The sequence below is a fragment of the Myotis nattereri genome, assembly GCF_964212035.1.
Source record: "Myotis nattereri genome assembly, chromosome: 18".
NCBI lineage: Eukaryota > Metazoa > Chordata > Mammalia > Chiroptera > Vespertilionidae > Myotis > Myotis nattereri.
The window spans coordinates 13,324,382-13,346,733 of record NC_138093.1 but is presented as its reverse complement, the minus strand read 5'-3'; the positions used below and the strand labels follow the sequence as shown (position 1 = coordinate 13,346,733).

The following is a 22,352-nucleotide window of genomic DNA, read 5'->3' as shown; positions in this document are numbered from 1 at the left end:
AGATTCCTGTGTCACTGTCTCTTTCAATGTTACTAATAAAACAGAATGAGGAGTGAAAACTAAGTGACTAAATAATTCAGAGATATATTTATCATATTTCTTCCCAGAATCCCAGAGCTACCTGACCTCTCTAGTCAAAATAAAAAAGGAATAACAACTCTTTCCAGGAAAGACAAGACTATGTTCCCACACTTCCCTTGGAAAGCCCCTTAAATATAATGCTGATCTAGCTTTACAAGTCTAAACTAGAAATTTATAAGTTTAATAACACTGAATATAGCTTATGCATTGCTCCTTAATCCTAGCTTTCCCCCGAAACCTAAGCAATTCTGTTCTCACAGCACCCATGAAGGTTTCTATAAATTAAACAAAATTGGTTTTAGTTCTTATTTTGCTTTAGTTTTTCAAAAGAAACTAGTTTTAGATTATTTTAGCTTCTAGTCTAATAGGAAATAACCTTTTGACTCTCATTCTCTAACAATAAAAAAGTATTATTAGCAGTAATATTTAGTTTGTAGTTTCTATATGTCAACCACTAGGTTTTGTGCTTTTTCTTTTAAAAACATCAACATTCACTTAACATGATAAAAAAAAAATGTAAATATCTGCATTTAAACAATAGTAAGTAGCTTTTAAAAGTTAAATGTATTCACTGTATAATATATAAAATGAACATAATTATGTTTGTTCACAAACTACTGGTTCTGAAAACCTGCTTATTGCTGTATATATCTATTCCAATGACGTATAAGCCCAGTACTTCAAAATATCTACACTTTAAATTTTTTTTTTTTTAAGTAAACTGTAACATTTATGTTTTGGCTGATGAATGTGGCAGCAGTATCTGCTGATCTTCCAAACTGACTGAAAAATAAGTGTAGCGGAAAATGGGACATACTTAATTTAGCAATAATAAAATAGCACATTTTAAATATATGTCTAAAACTTTTACAAATCAAGTGCAAAACAAAGCACTGAAATAATCAAAATGAGGAAAATAAAGAAAAGGAAGCTTCGTTGGAAATAATAACTAAATTAATGCACTGGGGGAAAAAATGTCCATCTAGATTTAAGAAACATCAAAATCTGGAAAGCAGGGGGAGAACCAAGATGGCGGCATAGGTTAACGCCGGAGTTTGCTGCTTTGAACAACTACTTCAAAAGTGAAACCAAAAAACGGAAGGGACATCACCCAGAACCACTGGAACGCTGGCTGAGTGGAAGTCCTACAACTAGGAGGAAAGAGAAACGCATTCGGACACTCAGAGGAGGCGCAGTGCTGAAGTCAAATTCTGAGGTGCGGAGTGCGCGGAGCGGGCTGGCGGCGGAGGGCGCGGTTGGCGTTTTCAATCGGGAGGGAGTCGCAGACTCTGAGCTCCAGATCCCGGCGAGTCTTTAGGGACCCAGACTCAAACGGGAGAAGCGGGACTGTCTGGCTTCGGTCAGAGCGAGTGCAGCTTTCTCTCCGAGGTTTGCAGCCATTGCTGGGACTCAGAGAGGCAGAGCCCCTGGGGACAGGACTGAGAGCCGCCATCACTGCTCTCTCCAGCCCACCCTGTTGATCCTGTGCGACCCGCCCCGCCCAAGCCCTGCACAGAGGCATTTGCCGGATAGCCTCAGGCAAAGGCTAGATTAGCACCTCCCTAGAGGACAGAAGTTCTCTCACTGCTGACACAGCTGATTCTCATAGCCACTTGGCCTGGAGGTCAAACCCTCCCTGGTATTAGCTACAACAATCAAGGTTTATAAGACTGCGCACAAAGACCACTAGGGGGTGCACCAAGGAAGCATAACAAAATGCGGAGACAAAGAAACAGGACAAAATTGTCAATGGAAGATATAGAGTTCAGAACCACACTTTTAAGGTCTCTCAAGAACTGTTTAGAAGCCGCCGATAAACTTAATGAGATCTACAAGAAAACTAATGAGACCCTCGATCGTATATTGGGGAACCAACTAGAAATTAAACATACACGGACTGAAATAACGAATATTATACAGACTCCCGACAGCAGACCAGAGGAGCGCAAGAATCAAGTCAATGATTTGAAATGCGAGGAAGCAAAAAACACCCAACCGGAAAAGCAAAATGAAAAAAGAATCCAAAAATGCGAGGATAGTGTAAGGAGCCTCTGGGACAGCTTCAAGCGAACCAACATCAGAATTATAGGGGTGCCAGAAGATGAGAGAGAGCAAGATATTGAAAACCTATTTGAAGAAATAATGACAGAAAACTTCCCCCACCTGGTGAAAGAAATGGACTTACAGGTCCAAGAAGCGCGGAGAACCCCAAACAAAAGGAATCCAAAGAGGACCACACCAAGACACATCATAATTAAAATGCCAAGAGCAAAAGACAAAGAGAAAATCTTAAAAACAGCAAGAGAAAGAAACTCAGTTACCTACAAGGGAATACCCATACGACTGTCAGCTGATTTCTCAACAGAAACTTTGCAGGCCAGAAGGGAGTGGCAAGAAATATTCAAAGTGATGAATACCAAGAACCTACAACCAAGATTACTTTATCCAGCAAAGCTATCATTCAGAATTGAAGGTCAGATAAAGTGCTTCACAGATAAGGAAAAGCTAAAGGAGTTCATCACCACCAAACCAGGATTATATGAAATGCTGAAAGGTATCCTTTAAGAAGAGTAAGAGGAAGAAAAAGGTAAAGATGCAAATTATGAACAACAAATATGCATCTATCAACAAGTGAATCTAAGAATCAAGTGAATAAATAATCTGATGAACAGAATGAACTGTTGATTATAATAGAATCAGGGACATAGAAAGGGAATGGACTGACTATTCTTGGGGGGGAAAGGGGTGTGGGAGATGCAGGAAGAGACTGGACAAAAATCGTGCACCTATGGATGAGGACAGTGGGTGGGGAGTGAGGGCGGAGGGTGGGGTGGGAACTGGGAGGAGGGGAGTTATGGGGGAAAAAAAGAGGAACAAATGTAATAATCTGAACAATAAAGATTTAATTAAAAGAAAAAAAAAAATCTGGAAAGCAGTAACTAAGTAAGCAGCTGTAGACTGCCCATTAAAAAGTACTTTTACTTATATACTCTAAAATCATATCAACAACTGATGTCAGAATAATAACCTTGAGAATATGGAATGTATATATGGGCCATTAAAGCTATCTTGAAATAAACATTTTCCAGAAGTGATAAAATGATACTCTGTGGCCAAAAACATCAGAATGATAAATTTCATGGATTTAAAATATACTGTACAGTATGTTCTCACACTACTGAAGGTTTGTATCTTTAGCTCTGAATAATTTCCACACAAGTCAGACTAGGTTTTGAGACTAGACATACATGGAATGTGATCCTTCTGTAAGCTGCAGCCGAGTGGATGGAACTGGTAATGCTGAGTACTCGGGAGACAGGCTTTTCACTGCCAATGTCTGATTTCCTCCAGAAGCTGGGTTATGTGCTTTACTGCATTATCTTATTTCATTTTCCCAACAACCCTCCGAATTTAAATACTATTATCATACCTATTGTATCAATGAGGACACTACTGCGGCATAAAGAGAAAAATTAACTAGTCTGGTATAAAGTAAGAACTACCTTATTCACCAGATATTTTCAGGATATAGGACCTGAAAATTACAATTAAAGAGTCAGCTTACAATTAAGAGTTAACTATATAAGAACTATAAAATGAATTTTTCTAATACTATCCACAGTTCAGTAAAGCACAGAGTATTTTACATACTTTAAAGAGATGCAGCTAGTTAGATTCAAGACAGTTAGTAGCCAAAACCAAACTAAAATACCTTGGACATTATTCACAGTTTCAAAGATTGGTCTTTTTCTGTTCCTTAAAAATACAGGTTAAGTACTACAGAATGTAAAACTGTAGTGCCTATCACAATACTCAATCTGTAGTCAATAAATATTTGTGGAATGAATGTGATAAAAGATATTAAATAAAAATATTACTCAAATCCAAACCAGGAAAAAAAGTTACCTGTTGGAAGCTGTCTCTTAAAAGCTGCTGGTCTTCAGGATGACAGAATTCTACAATATTCTTTCCTAAAAGTTCCTAAAAGGGAAAAAGAAGAGTAAGATCAACACTTTTATGAGCATCTAACTTTCCTGGTCCATTACAGGGGGGTTGGATTTTATTTCTCCTGTTTTTATCCTAGGATTATAGATAAGTGTGGAAGGGGAAAAAGAAAAAAGAAAAGATGGAATCTGCTAAACTGGCCTCTGGAGCATTTTCCTTTCAGAGCATTGTATGTTTATTATAACTACATTTTTTATAGATTTGAGGTTATAATTTACATATATAATTCACTCATTCTTAGTGTACAATTTGATAACTTACAGTACATTTGTACAGCTGTGCAACCATTACCACAGTTTAGTTTTAGAACATGTCCATTGCCCCAAAAGTTCCCTTTTGCCTTTTTATGGTCAATCTCGACTCCCAATTTCCTAGCCAACCATTAATCTACTTTCTGCTATTTTAGTTTTGCCTTTTCTAGAGATTTCATATACAATATAGGTAGGTAATCTTTTATGTCTGGCTTCTTTCATTGAACACAGTTTTAAAGTTCATCTATGTTACTACAATAATGTATTCCTTTTTATTGCTCAGCAGCATTCTAACATGGATATACCACAGTTTGAGAATCCATTGCTAGTCAATGGATATTTAAATTGTTTCACTTTTTGGCTAGTATGAAAAATAGAGCTATGAATATCTGTGTATAAATTGGTGTGAAACAATTTTTCATTTCTCTTGGGTAAATACTAATAGAATTGCTGGGTTATGAGATAAGTATATGTTTAACTTTTTAAGAAACTGCCAAAATGTTTTTCCGAAGTGGCTTTACCATTTTACATGTCTGCCAACAATGTATGATGGTTCCAGTTTCTCCACATTCTTGCCAATACTTTTTTAAAAAAATTTAATTAAATTTCTTAAATGAGGTAACATGGAGAATACTTCCTAATTATAGTTATTCTAGTGGGCATGCAGTGGTATCTCACTGTAGTTTTAATTTACACTTAGCTAATGACTGATGATGATGAATATCTTTTTACATGGCATTTATATTACTTCTTTAATGAAATGTACACTGAAATTACTGGCTGTCTTAATGAGTTATAAGATTTCTTCATTTTTATTTTTATTGATTAAGGTATTACATATGTGTCCTTATCCTCCCATTGCCCCCCACCCCACTCCCATTCATGCCCTCCACCACCACCCTCCCTGGTGTCTGTGTCCATTGGTTATGTTTATATGCATGCATACAAATCCTTTGGTTGACCTCTAAAGATTTCTTTTTTTTTTTTAATATATTTTATTGATTTTTTACAGAGAAGAAGGGAGAGGGAAAGGAGAGTTAGAAACATCGATGAGAGAGAAACATCGATCAGCTGCCTCCTGCACACACCCCACTGGGTATGTGCCCGCAACCAAGGTACATGCCCTTGACCAGAATCGAACCTGGGACCCTTGAGTCTGCAGGCCGATGCTCTATCCACTGAGCCAAACCGGTTAGGGCTAAAGATTTCTTTATATAGTCTGGATACAAATCCTTTTTCAGACATATAATTTGCAAAATTGTCTCCCAGTTTTTGGCTGGTCTTTTCATTTTCTTTTTTTATTGGTTTTAGAGAAAGAGAGGAGGGGTGGGAGAGGAAGACAGAGAGAGAGAGAGAGAGAGAGAGAGACAGACATTGACTTGTTATTCCACTTATTTATGCATTCATTGACTGATTCCTGTATGTGCCCTGACCGGGAATCAAACCAGTAACCTTGGCATATCAGGACAAAGTTACAACCAACTAAGCTACCCAGCCAGGGCCTTTAATTTCTTAATGATGTCCTTTTAAGAGGGCAAATTTTAAATATGATGAGGGCAAATTTATCAATTTCGTTTATAAATCATGCTTTTAGTGTCATATAAGAATCTTGTCCAACTCAAGATTCAAAGATTTTCTACTTTCTTCGAAAAAATTCTGTAAGAGTCTGTTTTGTGTGTGTTTTTTGCATATGGATATCCAATTGATTCATTACTATTTGTTTAAAGATTTCTTTTCCCCATTGAATTCTCTTAGCATCTTTGTTGAAAATTAGTTGACCATGTGAGAATAGACTTTATTTTGGTCTCCTGATCTATGTACCTATCCTTATACTAATACCACACTGTCTTGATAACAATGGCTTTATAATAGTTGTTAAATCAGGTAGTATAAATCCTTTGACTTCGTTCTTCTTTTTTAAAACCGCCTTTTCACCAACCTCTTCACACAGCCATAGCCAGAACTGCTTCCTAGCCACTAGAGTTTTGAATGTTTATATAATGACTGACTTAACTGAAGCATAGTTACCTGGCATGCTGAATGATAAATCTAAATCAAATCATAGTAACTTGTGGGTTATTATTCATCTATGTGATTAGATGAGTTACCAAAAGGTGGCCATAGCATAACTAATTAAAATTATTACTTTTGCACCAATATCTGCATTAACGTCATTAACAAAAATGTATATAGCTGGACCTGCTGCTCCCACCTGGCTTCAGAAGCCATATTTCTCTAGACTGAATGATAACTGTGATAAGAAGCTGAGAATAAATTTAGCTGACAGAATAAAGTTAGCTCTGAGCTAGGGGCCGATATGTTTGGCTATCTCTGGAATTACATCACTGAGTAATCTCAACGAAGCCAAGGAAAACAAGAGGCCAAGTATCAGTGGTGTAACAGCTCCAGCTCCTCACCTGTGGTTGGTAGCCAACAGTAGCCACACAGCGGTGATCCACAAAAGTGAAGATTCCCTCGATGTTGTGTCGAGAGATAAACTCTGTTGGCTGACAAACATTACTCATGTCTGTACAGTTGGGAGAACTAGTTACCTGAAAGTAAAAAGACAAAGTGAGATAAAATAGCACAATTTCTCTACAGATGTATTTCCTACCACCTCATGGTCATTTACATAGACATGAAGCACCGAGTTTTAGGAATTCAAAACTTTCACACCTCATCCAGGAAGGAAAAAATGATAATGATAACCACAATCAGAGAGGACATTAGCCCTACTCCTATATATATATATATATACATATATATATATATATATAGAGAGAGAGAGAGAGAGAGAGAGAGAGAGAGAGAGAGTATATATATATATACTCTTTAACAACTTTGTAAAGAAAAATTCATTCAACCCAAAACCCTCTTACCTTCATTTAGCTAGCCTGTGTTCATTATTCAGACTGGGAAATTATAGTCCCAAATAACCAAGAAACTTATCTATTTTTATGAGAAGAATCAAAATAATTTCACTTCTCTCTTGTTAGTCACGCAATAATAAAATTTTTAAAATCTCTCTTTTTTTGTATACAGGCAAAAGAAATTAGTTGAAAATAGAAAATTCAGCATTGTAAAGCTGAATATATGAAAAATAAGGGGAAAAGCTCTCCCTTCCTCTCTCATCCTCTTCAGCTTCTGTTAAATCCAAGAGGAGCAATATTAACTATGAATGCCATATTTCTACAAATACGTAGAATTTTATGGAACTGTTCATTTGTATTCAGAGAGTAAAAGAAAAATAACATGAACAAGTCCTGAAAGAGATTTCTTCTCATTGAAAAGGGATAATATAGATATGGAAAATTCATACTTGCCTGCAGTCTGCCAATGGCCACTAGGCAAAACTTGCTTCCCTGGCCAGCCTCTGGGTCATCATCTGGGAGGGAGACACCTTTAGGAAGGAAGTTAAAAGATTTAATAGGGATCTCAAACTCAACTGCCTTCAAAGTCAGATAGGTAAAGATTTACAATTCATGTAGGTGTAAAACAATAGAGTGCCAAAAGATAAGATAAAGGTACTCATAAATACAGAAAAGAAACTGATGGCTGGGATGGAGGGATAAGCAAAAAAGATGAAGGGGATTAAGAGGTACAAATTCCACCCAGCTGGTGTGGCTCAATAGTTGAGCGTCAACCCATGAACCAAGGGGACACCAGTTGATTCCCAGTCAGGGCACATGCCTGGGTTTTGGGCTTGATCCCCAGTAGGGGACGTGGAGGAGGCAGCCGATTGATGTCCCTCTCTCATTGATGTTTCTATCTATTTATCTATCTACCTATCCCTCTCCCTTCCTCTCTAAAATAATCAATAAAAACATTTAAAAAAATGCCAAACTGGTTTGGCTCAGTGGATAGAGCGTTGGCCTGCGGACTGAAGGGTCCCAGGTTCGATTCCGGTCGGGGGCATGTACCTTGGTTGCGGGCACATCCCCAGTCGGGGGTGTGCAGGAGGCAGCTGGCCGATGTTTCTCTCTCATCGATGTTTCTAACCCTCTATCCCTCTCACTTCCTCTCTGTAAAAAATCAATAAAAAATATTTTTTAAAAAAACATTAAAAAATAATAATTTTTTAAAAAGAGATACAAATTCCCAGTTATAAAATAAATGTCACGGAGATATACAGCACAGGGAATATAATATAGTCAATAATATCGTAATAACTTTGTACAGTGACAAATGGTTACTAGACCTATCAGGGTGATCACTTCATAAAGTATATAAACATCACATCTTTGGGTTGTAAACTGAAACTAACATAATATTGTATGTCAACTATAATTTTTTTTAAATTTAAAAACTTCAAAGGAAAAAGGTGCTTAATTTAAAAATACATTTTTTTAAAAGGTGCTTGGAATAAAAAAAAAAGAGGAAAAAAGAATAGCTCTAACCGGTTTGGCTCAGTGGAGGGAGCGTTGGCCTGCGGACTGAAAGGTCCCAGGTTCGATTCTGGCTAAGGGCATGTACCTTGGTTGTGGGCACATCCCCAGTAGGGGGTGTGCAGGAGGCAGCTGATCGATGTTTCTCTCTCATTGATGTTTCCAGCTCTCTATCCCTCTCCCTTCCTCTTTGTGAAAAATCAATAAAATATATATTAAAAACAAAAGAATAAAGGGCCCTAGCCAGGTGGCTTGGTTGGAGCATCATCCCATAGACCAAAAGGTTTCTCTCTTACATTGATGTTTCTCTCTCGCTCTCTCTCCCTCCCTCCCTTCCTCTCTCTCTCTGAAAATCAATTTTAAAAAATAACATATCCTCAGGTGAGGATTTAAAAAAAAAAGAATAAAGGTAAACAATTATGTAGAATTTACCATATATGCCAGGTACTGTTTTAAGTATATATATGTATGTATCTATAATAATAAAAGCATAATATGCTAATTAGACTGGACAGCCAAATGACCTTCCAGACAAAGCTTCAGCTGCGAGGGTGGAGCCCTGTGCATGAATTTCGTGCATCGGGCCTCTAAAATACAGATGAGAAAACTGAGGCATTTTTTTTTTTTACAAAGGTCAAACAATTTACTCAAGGTTATACTGCCAGAGTCAAACCCAGGTTTTTCCAAGTCTAAAGTTTAATCTCTTACCAAAATATACTAACTTGCTTCTTTTCTCTTAGTTTCTGTCTCCCTACAACATCCACTTCCAAATTATACTCATCCAGCAAGGAAGTAATAAAGTTGCTAAGATATGGAAATTCTGAAAAGCTAGTTTAAAAGGCTGGTCTCTATATCCCAACCACCTTTCTCACATTCCCTGTTTGACATCAAGTTCTAGTAAAACTAATCTGCTCACATCCTGATTTAAAGCCTTGACAAAAACTACTCTTTTTATAAGTCAATACAATCAAGCCACTTCCCTTCTCCCTCAAAATCTTGCTCCTACTTCATTCATTCATTCATTCATTCATTCATTCATTCATTCATTTCCTCGCCTGAAGGTATGTTTTTATTGATTTTAGAGAGAGAGAGATGGGGAGGAGGGGAGAGAAACATCAATCGGCTGCCTCCTGTACATGCCCTGACTGGGGATCAAACCTGCAACCCAGTTATGTGCCCAGTTAAGAAATCAAATCTGAAATTTTTTCATGTATGAAATGATGCTCCAACTAATTGAGCCACCCAGGGAAAAATCTTGCTCCTAATTTAGAAAGCTTTCCCAAATTAACTGTATTCAAGGCCAATTTATTTTTAAACACAAATACTTAGAACTTAGGTATTCAGTATACATTAATATGAATTTGCACATTTAAAAACTACATTCTGTGAGAGAGCCAACATTGAGCCATTTTCAAGTCTATGTAATCATCTCATCAATTGGAATATAAATCCTTAAGGGGGGAAGGGAAAGAGACTACTTTTCTTTCCTATTTTCTTAGTTTATACCAAAGTACATTTCATACCCGAGGGATATGGTAAATATTAGCTAACTTTCTTGGACTCTGAGGAACCTGCTGCATGAAGAGAGAAGCCACTATCCAACTTTCCTACCTGCTGGGGGCCAGGCCTTGATGTAGCCTGTGCAGTGGACCACCACGAAGTGAGGTTCCCCATCCTTTACGGAGCCAAGTCCATTCCTGGAAGAGTTAGAGATGTGAGGAGAAAACTCTACCCAGTAACACTGAAAAGATAACAGTGATTTAGAACCTTTAACTTTAGACTCTTAAATGTTTAGAAAACAGGATAACTGTATTTGGATCGTTCCCTCCCCAAAGTGACCATCATATTGCTGCTGACCCTTGCCAAAGTCAAGCAACTTAAAGGTACTATAGCAGAAAAAAGTAGATAAAGTGGCAGGGCAACTTCCTTAAACACGATAATCAAAAGCTTTAAAAATTTAGGGAAACACTGCCAGAAAGTGAGGGATCAGGATGAGGGCTGCTGAAGGAAGTACTACAGTAAGATAGTTGAAGTGATGACTCTACAGGTACTGGGCCATCCCTTTGGTTTTAACTGCTTAGAATCTCACCTGCATCTGTTCCTCACAAAGCTCAGTCTACTCATGGAAACTGGGTCCACAGAGCTACTGCCACACCTATTTCAAAGAACAGATAAATTAAAAGCAATTAGCTGCACTATCAAAGACTTTTTCATCCATTAACAGCCAGATAATAGGTTCTGGATACAACCAGATACAGAAAACTGAACAATGCTCCTCACAAGGAAGCGTGAAGAAGTCAGGTATAGTTCCAAAACTTCTAACAGTCCTAAAATTTGAAGTCGAAATTTTCTGCATGTTTTTCAAATGCAGAAATTCTCTACATCAGTGGTCAGTATACTATCTCGATAAAGGACCTTATAGTACAGTGGTTCTCAACCTTCCTAATGCCGCAACCCTTTAATATAGTTCCTCATGTTGTGGTGACCCTCAACCATAAAATTATTTTCGTTGCTACTTCATAAATGTAGTTTTGCTACTGTTATGAGTCGTAATGTAAATATCTGATATGCAGGATGTATTTTCATTGTTACAAATTGAACATAATTAAAGCATTGTGATTAATCAAAAAACAATATGTAATTACATATGTGTTTTCTGATGGTCTTAGGCGACCCCTGTGAAAGGGTCGTTCGACCCACAAAGGGGTCACGACCCACAGGTTGAGAACCGCTGACATAGTAGATATTTTCAGCTTTGTGGGCCATATAATCTGTTGCAACTAGTCAACTCTGCCATTATAGTATGAAAGCAACCACAGACATGTAAACAAACGGGCATGGCGTTGTTCCAATAAAGGTTTATTTACAAATAAAGAGTTGTGGAGCCTGGCCGGTGTGGCTCAGTGGTTGAGCATCAATCTGTGAACCAGGAGGTCATGGTTCATTTCCCAGTCAGGTCACATGCCCAGGTTGCAGGCTTGATCCTCAGTAGGGTGTGTGCAGGAGGCAGCCAATCAATGATTCTCATCATTGATGTTTCTCTCTCTCTTCTTCTCCCTTCCTCTCTGAAATAAATAAAAATTAAAAAAAAAAAAAAGTTGTGGGCCCGTTTGCTCAGTGGATAGAGCATTGGCCTGCGGACCAAAGGGTTCTGGGTTCGATTCCGGTCAAGGGCACATGCAGGAGGCAACCAATTGATGTGCTTCTCTCACATCAATGTTTCTCTCTGTCTTTCCCTCTCTCTTTCACTCTCTCTAAAAAGAAATCAATGGAAAAATATCCTTGGGTGAGGATTAACAAAACAAAAAAAGAGTTGTGGTTTGCTGACTCTATACCACAACCTTAATCTGTTTGCTGCATTTCCTTATTATTTATCTTGCTCCTGCCTATGTCTTTCCACTAGCCATGTCCACATATTGGAACACTCTTTCCCATCCTCTCTACTTTGCTTCTCTTATTTCAAATAATAGATAAAACTTACATAGAATATGTGCCATGTACTATTCTAAGCACCTTTATATATACTTATTCATCTAATTCTCATAACAACTTTATGAAGTTGATGTTAATATAACTCCCAATATTAGATGATAAAATCAAAACACAAAGCAGTAATTTAATCTGCTCCGGATCTCAGAAGATAGTGAGTGGCAAATCCAGTAGCCTGGATCTGAAGCTACTTTAACCAGAGCCATAATTCAGTTTTGCAACTTTCCTAGGAAACCTTTCTTAACATTCTACTCATCCCTTCTAATAAGTGTATTCTCAGAACAAAGTAGTCAATTTCTATTATACAACCTGTATAAAATTTATAAACACTAAATATTAACTAAAGGACATAAAAAAGTCTCAAATTTCTAAAGAAAAACAAAAAACCACACACATACACACACACACACAGCAGAAATTATCTGAATGGTCTGAATACATGGATGTTGTCTCATGATGTACTAAGAAAAAAAATAGGTTCTGGAGTTTAAAATAAAATCCTGTATCAGACATCATGCAATCCTGGGAAGTTAATTTCTTTGAGTCTGTTTTTTTTTTTTCCCTCAGAAAAATAGTAACCATAAATCCTACCCTAAAGGATAGTTGTGGGAAATGAGATGACAAACGTAAGCACCTATCATAATGTCTGGCACAGGAGGGACTTACTTCCCTTATCCGACACTTTATTGTATGTTACCACCCATGTAGGTCCTGAGAGTTAAATTTAATCCAACTGAAGCTCGGATTGAAGAGTTTAACTCTTCTAACCAGAAATCAAACCCTCAGCTCTTAATTTTCTCTATCTCAAATCACAATCTTCAGCTTGACTCTCACCTCATACGGCAAATAAATGATCTCCTTGAGCCCATGCACATCCTCATAGAAGACTGTTGACCTTCCTTTTTCACTGTTCCAGTCTTTAGGTCAAGGATACGCCCTGAGAAAGAATATGAAGAGTAGCCTGAAGTGCATTCTTGTATATGAGGAAGAGTGGAAGAGACAGTGAAGGCAATGATAGTAAGTAACCTAATCATGGCCTCCATTCTTCTTGCTTATAACACACTGGGGCCAAGGAGGGGATGGATTTTTTAAGCCTAAAATACCTCAATTCCCATCAATAAATCTTACTCTTAAGTTCAAAGGTAGCACTGGAAATAACCTTGTTCAAGGGAAGGTAGGAGTGGAAAGTAGTGTTGGCAAGCAAGAGACAAAGCTATATTCTTGGATCTAATTATTTTTATATATATGCATGCACACACAGATGCACGCACACACAGTAAATATCATTGGTTTAAAAACAATTTTATAAGCAATAGAAGCATGTATCCATGTCAAGCTAAAATTGTTCCTCCTTTTATCATACAGAAAACAACTGGCAACTTTTGGGAGGGGAAATAGCAAAATGAAATCCATTAAAAACATAAAAGAGGGGGAAACTAAATACTAACATTAATATAATCAAAATGGTCTTATTTTAATTACTAGCTTTGATCTGCTTCCACTTTAAAATTTTTTCCAGAGTTGCTTAGAAACAGATGTGACTTGTTTCCTTTAGCAAAACTCTGGCAAAAAGACTGAAGAGCATTAAAATGGAGGCGGGGAGGGATCAAACCAAAAAAGACAGAAAAATAGTACAAATACAAAAGAACAAAACCTTATACCCTGGCTGATAACTCCCCTCTAAAATAAAAATTTATTATCATAGAATCCAGTACAAAGCCAAGAACAATGGAGTAGAAAAAATACCATGTAATTACCCATACAAATGAGACAGAAATATGGATCACTTAATTCTTTCAGAATGGAAAAAAGTTTATTGGAGTTTTTACTTTCACTGTTTTATTTACACTAATATTAAGATTAAAGTAGACTTTTAAAAGCATTGCCACTCATGAAAGTTTCTAAGGATGAGCTAGCTATAAAGTATATTTTCTGCATGTGAATAAAAAGAACTGATTATATTCATTAAAGGTGAAAATTCTGGAAGCCCTGCCAAATTCAAAGAACAAACTTAAGAACTAAAACACTTCTGAGAAAGAAAAGAAAGGATTTTCATTCATGTCCATCTAGTATCTCATACCTGTCAGGGCGTTTTCTGAAGTGGAAAGCTGTTCACGAAGTTTATCCACATCATCTGGGTGCACCTGATCATAGAGTGTGCTGCCAAACCATTCAGACTGTGGCTGGTTCAAAACAGGGGTCACTGAGTCAGATACATATACCACCCGGCCTGTCTCACATGACACAATAAACAGAAAGCCATCTGCTGCCTCCAAGATCAAATGTTTCAGTTCCTGTCCAAGAAAGAGAAATAAAAATTAATATTGAACTCTGAGAAAATAATAATTATTATTCATGGCAAGAAGACACTTCCAGCCATAAGTATCTCTCCATAAGTAAGTGTTGGCTCCCGCCTCATCCACACCCACAGCTTTGCACCCTAAATGAACTATCTTCATTGACAAGATGTTTTTTCCCCCAATAGATATTTCCTCAATGTGCTAAGTCACGATCCACCCTTACCCTTTTTACCTCAGGACTAAAGATGGGAAATAAAGAGACTTATCACTAACAGTTCTTTATCTCACCCTCTCTGGTCTCTTTTTAGGATCTTTCTCTATAAATTTTCCTATTTTTTCTCTTTTGCCCCTCAGATCTATAAATATGATAAACTTTTCTAATTCTACACAAATCTTCTGTCAACTTTGCCTGACTCATCTCTTTTTCAGTGCCAAGATTATATACCAAGAATAATGTTACATTCACTAGCTCAAATCTCTTATCTTTCATTCCACAATTCCACTGCAATCTTCACTCTAAACCATAGCATTTATATTTTTTTCAGGAGGTTACTAATTGCCAAGTCACATCCTCCAAATTGCTAATGCAAGTCCCCTTTCCTGGCTCTTTATCATTTTACTCAATCTCTCTGCAGAATCTGACAATGCTGTCCATTCTATCCTTCAAATTTCATTTCCCCCTGGTTTCTATGACATCATACTCCAACCGTTGTTTCCTTTCTAAATATACCTTCTCTCCCTCAAGTCTTAAGTGATGGCTCCCTACTGCCTAAAAATTAAAATCTAAATTTTTTAACATAACTCCTAAATATTCCATCACCAGTTCCCAGCCTACCTTCCTATTACCATCTCCCAAGGCATGTTAAACTACTTGATTTTCTTTGATAACCCAGTCATTCTCACTAGTCTTTGTTCTCACATTGCTCAAGTTACAGTACAGCATTCCCAAAATTTACTACATTATTCCCCTATTCTTTGTTTTCCATATTTGCACTTCTATAGGACTTATTAATGCACCTTTATTATAGAGCTGATCCTGTGTTTATATGATTTATTTATTTACATGTTATTTCCATCAGTGACAATCTCCTATCATCTTTCTATTTTTCACAGCACAAAGCACCTGGTTAGCCCGCAAAAGGTACATAACTGGAGTTCGCTGAATCAATATCTGTATGAGCACTATTAGAACTGATTAACTATTTTGATGTACTTATATATATAATCTGTGCTATATGTACTTTCAGATAGATCATCTTTTTTGGAAATTATGGCTTTCTTCCAAATCCCATTCCTTCCTTTCTTTTAATCGTTTGAGTAAGAGTGGCATTATAGGTCAATTTCTGTCTTCCTTATACTTCCTGGATTTTCCAAAATTTTCTACAGTAACCCTGTGTTATTTTAATAATCAAAATAGAACATGGCTTCCTTACTCTTAGAAGTCTTTGCTGACCATCCTCACTTAGGCCTGGTCTTTCTATTCACTTCAGCAATCCCGTCAGTATATATCTACTGTATCTAGTCCCATATTAATTATTGTTTTTTTTTAAAGGTATTTCTTCTCTGTATGCATTTTCCTATCTTTTTTCACTTATGTATGTATTCTGCCACTCTCATATGCAGACTGAGTTCATGAACGGCTGAAAATGTTTTTGCCTTCTCAATTCTTTTCATAATGCATCAAATATAACAGCAAATCACTAAGCAATGACAACTGCCTGTTAGACTCCTTTTATCACTAAAACTAGAAGCTGCTTCAGGTATAAAAAAATAAATTTCTTCCATCTTCTAAAGCCAAGGAAGATGACTGGTTACACAGACATAGTCATCACTCCTCCTGGTGATTCTACTGTGCTTCTTCTACCTCACAGGCTGTATTTATGAACGAAGTTCTAAAATACTTATAAGCTTGCTAAATAGTTTTCACAAGTTGTCTCTACTTCTCACTATTCCAACACTAATAAATGTTATAGCCAGGAATCAAAATGGTCCAAATTTTTCCTTAAGAGCTGAATTCTTGTCCTTTAAAAAAATCTACAGATTCAGCTCTGCTATAACATCCTCTATTCAGGATTATGGTCATCTACCCCCAAAAGATCAAAACTTTTCAAGAGTTTCTAGAGTCTCTCAGAGTTGTACATCGCAGAGACCTGATCAGTGAGGAAAGACGGCTTGTAGGTGCCATCAGTGGATGTGTTGCCAGTTCCTCGTAAGGACTTCATGTGAGAAACTGCCATGCGTAAGATGGTTAGCTTGTCTGGTTTCCGAGCCAGGGCACTACAGGTGGGTACCATGTCTGACAGTTCTGTGATGTAGGCTGTCATCTTGTTCCGTCGCCGTCGTTCAATTTCACTATGATTTTCCCTGCATAGAAAGAGAGGAGAAGTCCCATGCAGGTGTTCACATCTGAACATTTGGGAGCAGGGAGAGTGATATGAAAACCAACTGAGCTGCTGAAGAAATGGGGTATTTAGATTCAGGGATGCTTAAGTCTCAGAAGTTAGAGTAAGGTTTGCCAACCTTCTCATGCAGAGCAAGCATGGAATAGAAACTAACAAGGGGACAGAGAATAAGCAGATACCAGCAATTCTATTTCCTGGAAATGTCATCTTCTATGTAAATTACCACTCCCTCAGAACAAAACAAAAAAATGTTTTAAGACAAGCCAGTCTTAAATATTTAATAGCTGAAAACATAAAATGACTACTTTTTTCCAATACAAGTATGTTGCTCAACAACTGATGAAAGAATTGATAGTATAGATACTGTTGCTCTATAAAATGTTTATTCTAAGCTTCCCTCTCATTCTCAACACTAGAAGACAGAATTAAAATGTTTTGAAATTCTATTTGTACAAAGTCCTCCCTTCTCTATCTTGGTGTGGTGCCAGTGCACTGAGCTCAAGAGATTGTAAGATACCATCTACTAATGATTCTTTATGGGGTCCCGTTTGGGACAAAGTGAATTGGAGAGTAGGAGTGAAGTAGGGAGGAGGATGAAAAGGCCTATATAAATAGACATTTTGTATTTCATCAGTGTAAGGAGATCACATCTCTAATACTGAAATCCTCAAAATCAAGACAGAATATTATCATTAAAAATAATAATCCAGTACTCTCAAATTGGATTTTTGCAAAGCCCAATAGTTCCTCAGTGTTTTCCATGGGATGCCTCAAAGAGAGAACCAAACAACATCTTGCATTTTTGCTAGCTGAGAAGCTTTATTTACTTCTATTTTATTTACTTCTATTACCACATAAGGATTCTATTTGAGCAAAAGTTCTTTGTCAAAACAAAAAGAAAAAATAGAACTTATCTAACATGAATCTCTTTTTTATGAGAAGAGCAAACTAAGGTCAAACAGTTTAATTAGATGACTTTTCCAAGGGCTGCCTCATACCAATGAATACAATGCTCTTCCCACCATACCATGCAAATCAGTTTTCAGAAGGGTGAAAGAGTTAGTAGGAGGCATGAGTTGAAAGGGCAGCAAAATAAGCTTGTGACCCAAGAAAGAGTTCATGACATAAGAGGAGGGGAAAGTAGTAAAAACAGGTGTTGCAATCAACAAGCTATCTCCTACCGAGTGTCCCAAATCACGGAGGCCAGAAAACAGAAAAAAAGAGGAAAGGTCTCACCACAGAGGTCCACACAGTTATTTTGTCTAAGAAATAGGAAATTCTGCTCTCAAACTTAACGCGCCTATCTTCCTATTATCTGACAGTTTCCTGACACTGAAGTCAAGAAAGGTTGATCTTTTAAATAGTCACATCAAGGCTGCTGAAAATTTTCTGGTAAACCACAAAAGATTCAATCACCAGAGCAACACCTGTACTGCTGTGTCACAGTAATCTAGGTGTGAGTCTACACGGAAAAATAAGGGTGAGCTTTCCAAAGAGATGTGAAATAAAGGATGAGGCCTAGAGGCCACGAACTAATTGCAGGCACAGGCATATTTATTAATTTTCTGATAAAAGAGTCCCTGCTAGAGCACCAACTGGCACAGCTGCAATGTTTGTAAAAGCTTTTTGTTCTGAAACTTAGTGCTGAGATAAAGAGGAAAAGAAAAAACTATAAACTAATAGCAATTTTTTAAATTCCTAAGTAAAGTCCCTCAATTCACCACTCAATTTCTGATGGAGGAAGCCAAAGTTCCTATTACACACAAACTTCTAAAAAATATTGTCTCCTCTTGCCACAGATAAGGAAAAATACAAAGAGAAAGGGGAAGAAAAGAGCAGAGTAAGAAAAAGGAAAGGAAAAGCAGCATTATCTGCTTCATCATGCTAAGAGATACTGTTCTCCTACCTGGCGAGTCTCTCTTTATCCGCAGAGCTCTGCTCATCATCCGACCTAAAAACAGAATTAATGAACTAAGCTAAAATGTAAATAAAAAGAAAGAAAAAAGGTAGGAAGAAAGGAAGGAAAAGACAGGAAAGAAAGGAAAAAGGAAATAGAATAAAATAGATTCAGAGAACAGAGGAAAAATGGAAATATGGGTAGGAACCTTGCCTGTAAATCTACAAAGCCATCTGTTAGAATAAAGAAAAAGTAACTTACAGGACAAAGGTCAACACAAAAGCAAGGCCAATATTTACTATAAATTAACATCATCTGAACACAGAAAGCATTTTGCCAATTAATCTCTATGGAAACCAAGTATATATAGCTTGAAAAAGAACCAAACCAGGGAATACCATTCTCACACACTGTTCTAATCTGGAAAGAAAATGATATCTAAATAATCAAGGAGGAAGTCATGATAACAATGTCAAATAAGTGATCACACATACAATTTCTCTATAACACAGAGGCACGCATACATGTACTCACAGACAGAATAATGAAGCAGGTTTTACTGGAAAAGTATGTAAGTCAAACTAAGAGCTAGGTTTCTGGCATTTCCCCTATCACTGATTTGATCCTGAAGTAGTAAGTTTCTCTTCAGCCACTCACCTGCTTCTTTGAAATGAAGCCTGTTGGATCCCCAGTACCAACTCTCCCTCCCTGAGAGAGGACTACAAAAGATTACTGCTAAATCTGTGTATTTACTTACACAGAAATACTGTAAGGATTGGTGGCAACTGAAAAAACACCAAGGTGTTAGTAGGCCAATGTATCAGTAATCAATTCCAACACACACACACACACACACACACACACACGCACGCACGCACGCACGCGCGTGCGCAAATAGATTAAGCAGCCCCAAATAAAATGTCTAAGTATGACATGTTAACAGATTATTTAAAATGACAAGCACAGCCCTGAGCATTTAGCTCAGTGGATACAGCATCTGCCTGCGGACGAAAGGGTCCCCAGTTCAATTCCTGTCAAGAGCACATGCCTGGGTTTTGGGCTCGATCCCCAGTGGAGGGGGGAAGGGTACAGGAAGCAGCCAATCAATGATTCTCTCTCATCACTGATGTTTCTATCTCTCTCTCCCTCTCCTTTCCTCTCTGAAATCAATAAAAATATGTTTTTTTAAAATGACAAGCACACTTTATCAATATATGACTTTATCAATATATGACAAAGTTTCTATAAAACAGCCAGCAGGAAAATAGAGACTCCAAACAACAAAATAACTATGAGAACTTTATGTATGTGAAAATTTATATATACTAATTAATGAGCAGAGAAAGAGAACTGAGTGATAGTACATAGCTTAAAGTTTTGGGTTATTATAGTACCTTAAACTACAAATCATTTTTTTAAAGTTAAGAAAAGTCATACATTTTCAGATTTTGAAGACCCTCTACTAAATTCCCAAGAAAAATATGAGGTGAATTAGCTTAACAAATCATATCTTAGAGCATCCGTTCTCAACCTGTGGGTCGCGACCTCTTTGGCGGTCAAACGACCCTTTCACAGGGGTCGCCTAAGACCATCCTGCATATCAGATATTTACATTACAATTCATAACAGTAGCAACATTACAGTTATGAACTAGCAACAAAAATAATTTTATGGTTGGGTCACAACATGAGGAACTGTATTTAAAGGGCCAGAAGGTTGAGAACCACTGTCTTAGAGGAATAAGTTGTGTTGTTTGAAAATTAAAATATCCAAAATTCCTATTATTACTGCCTCCTACTACTATAGATCCATAATCCCTTATCCACTTTAATATATAAATGTATAAATATTCACCTTAAGCAGGGTAAATAAGATTAAAATAGATCAAGTCATGTTTTCATAGCTTTTTGGAATTTCAGTCAAGAGATTGTGAACCTATACCACTACTTTTTGATGGCTTAACTTTCTAATACAGCTTGAAAAACTATTTCCTAAATATCTATGATTAACTTTTCATTTTAGAGATGGTTTACATCCTAAAGCGTTTACAAGTGTCTACTTCGATAAACAAATTCTTCAAAAACCTCTTAAGTTTACGCCTCTTCTATTGCTTTTGCTACCACCTTTATCCCTGGCCCTCATGATTTTATAGCTACCTTCTAATTTCAACAGCCTCCTAGTTATCTCCCTGACATTAGTGCTTCTTTTATCATACTACAAATATAGAAAAATCCCATATGCACTTTCTATAGCATCCTCTTATTCAAAGCCTAGGATAGCATCTTACTGCTTCAGAGAAGTTTTAAACTACTCTGACTGATATTTCTCAGCCTCTATATCAGTTGTTCTGAAAATATGGTCCCCAGACCAGCAGCATCAGCAAAAAATTAAGTATTAAGTGTGCAGTTAAGCACTGGATTTTGAATTATTCATTTTTCTGAGGTTGCTGTAACTCAATTTAAAAAAAATAATTTAGTACTTAATAATATACAGAATAAACTTTCTAAATATAAAACCAATAAGCTGAAAAGGATTTAATAAAAAGCAAAGCATTTTTCATCTAGGTGGATAATTTAAACAAATTTATTTCAATCAAAACTGGTCACCACAAAATCTCTCTTTGTTCTCATTTTTAAAAGAATAAAACTGCCACCTGGCTAGTTTTCTCAGTGGTTAGAGATTTGGCCTGTGGACCAAAGGATTGCAGGTTCGATTCCTGGTCAAGGGCACATACCTTGGGTGCAGGTTCAATCCCGGGCCCTGATTGGGATGTGAGTAGGAGGCAACCAATCAATGAATCTCTTTCATGTGGATGTTTCCCTCCTCCCTCCTTCCCTCCCTCCCACTCTGTCTAAAAATCAATGGAGAAAATATCCTTGGGTAAGCATTTTAAAAAAGCAAACTAAAAAACTGCCCTGGCCAGGTGGCTCAGTTGGTTGGAGCACTGTCCCATACACCAAAAAGTTGTGGGTTCAATTTCTGGTCAGGGCATGTACCTAAGTTGAGGGTTTGATCCTCTGTCGGGCATGTGGGATGCAACTGGTCAATGTTTCTTTCTCATATCAATGTTTCTCTCTCTCTCTCTCTCTCCCTCCCCCCTCTCTAAAAATCAATAAAAACGTCCTCACATGAAGATTAAAAAAAATACACTGTAAAATATATACCACTAGTTTGCCCTGGCCGGCTTGGCTCAGTGGATGGAGCATCAGACTGTGGACTGAAGGGTCCCAGGTTCGATTCCGCAAGGGCACATGCTTGGGTTGCGGGCTCCATCCCCAGTAAGGGACGTGTAGGAGGCAGCCAATCAATGATTCTCTCTCATCATTGATGTTTCTATCTCTCCTTTTACCTTCCTCTCTGAAATCAATAAAGAAATATATATTTAAAAAAAAAAATATATATATATATATATATATATATACACCACTAGTTTGAAGTCATAGTGTGAAGCCATGTTACCCGAACATAAACAATCTATATATATAAAAGCCCAGCAACTGTTATGACAGAATGACCACAACAACCAGTCACTATGACGCACC

At 37.2% G+C, this 22,352-nt stretch overlaps 1 protein-coding gene across 2 annotated transcripts in view; it reads right to left on the bottom strand.

Annotated features, from left to right (window-relative positions):
- Positions 1-22,352, bottom strand: part of ARNT (aryl hydrocarbon receptor nuclear translocator) — a gene marked incomplete at its 5' end in the record, with an annotated part of 58,666 nt that overhangs the window by 11,617 nt on the left and 24,697 nt on the right. Inside the window, 9 exons of one of the 2 annotated variants that reach the window (XM_081112447.1) lie at positions 3,988-4,062; positions 6,755-6,889; positions 7,661-7,737; positions 10,334-10,419; positions 10,812-10,877; positions 13,046-13,148; positions 14,292-14,505; positions 16,662-16,875; positions 18,820-18,864. In XM_081112447.1, the coding sequence (XP_080968573.1) occupies positions 3,988-4,062; positions 6,755-6,889; positions 7,661-7,737; positions 10,334-10,419; positions 10,812-10,877; positions 13,046-13,148; positions 14,292-14,505; positions 16,662-16,875; positions 18,820-18,864 (1,015 nt within the window). The remainder of the gene's footprint in view (positions 1-3,987; positions 4,063-6,754; positions 6,890-7,660; positions 7,738-10,333; positions 10,420-10,811; positions 10,878-13,045; positions 13,149-14,291; positions 14,506-16,661; positions 16,876-18,819; positions 18,865-22,352) is intronic. The other variant, XM_081112446.1, reaches the window with a different exon arrangement.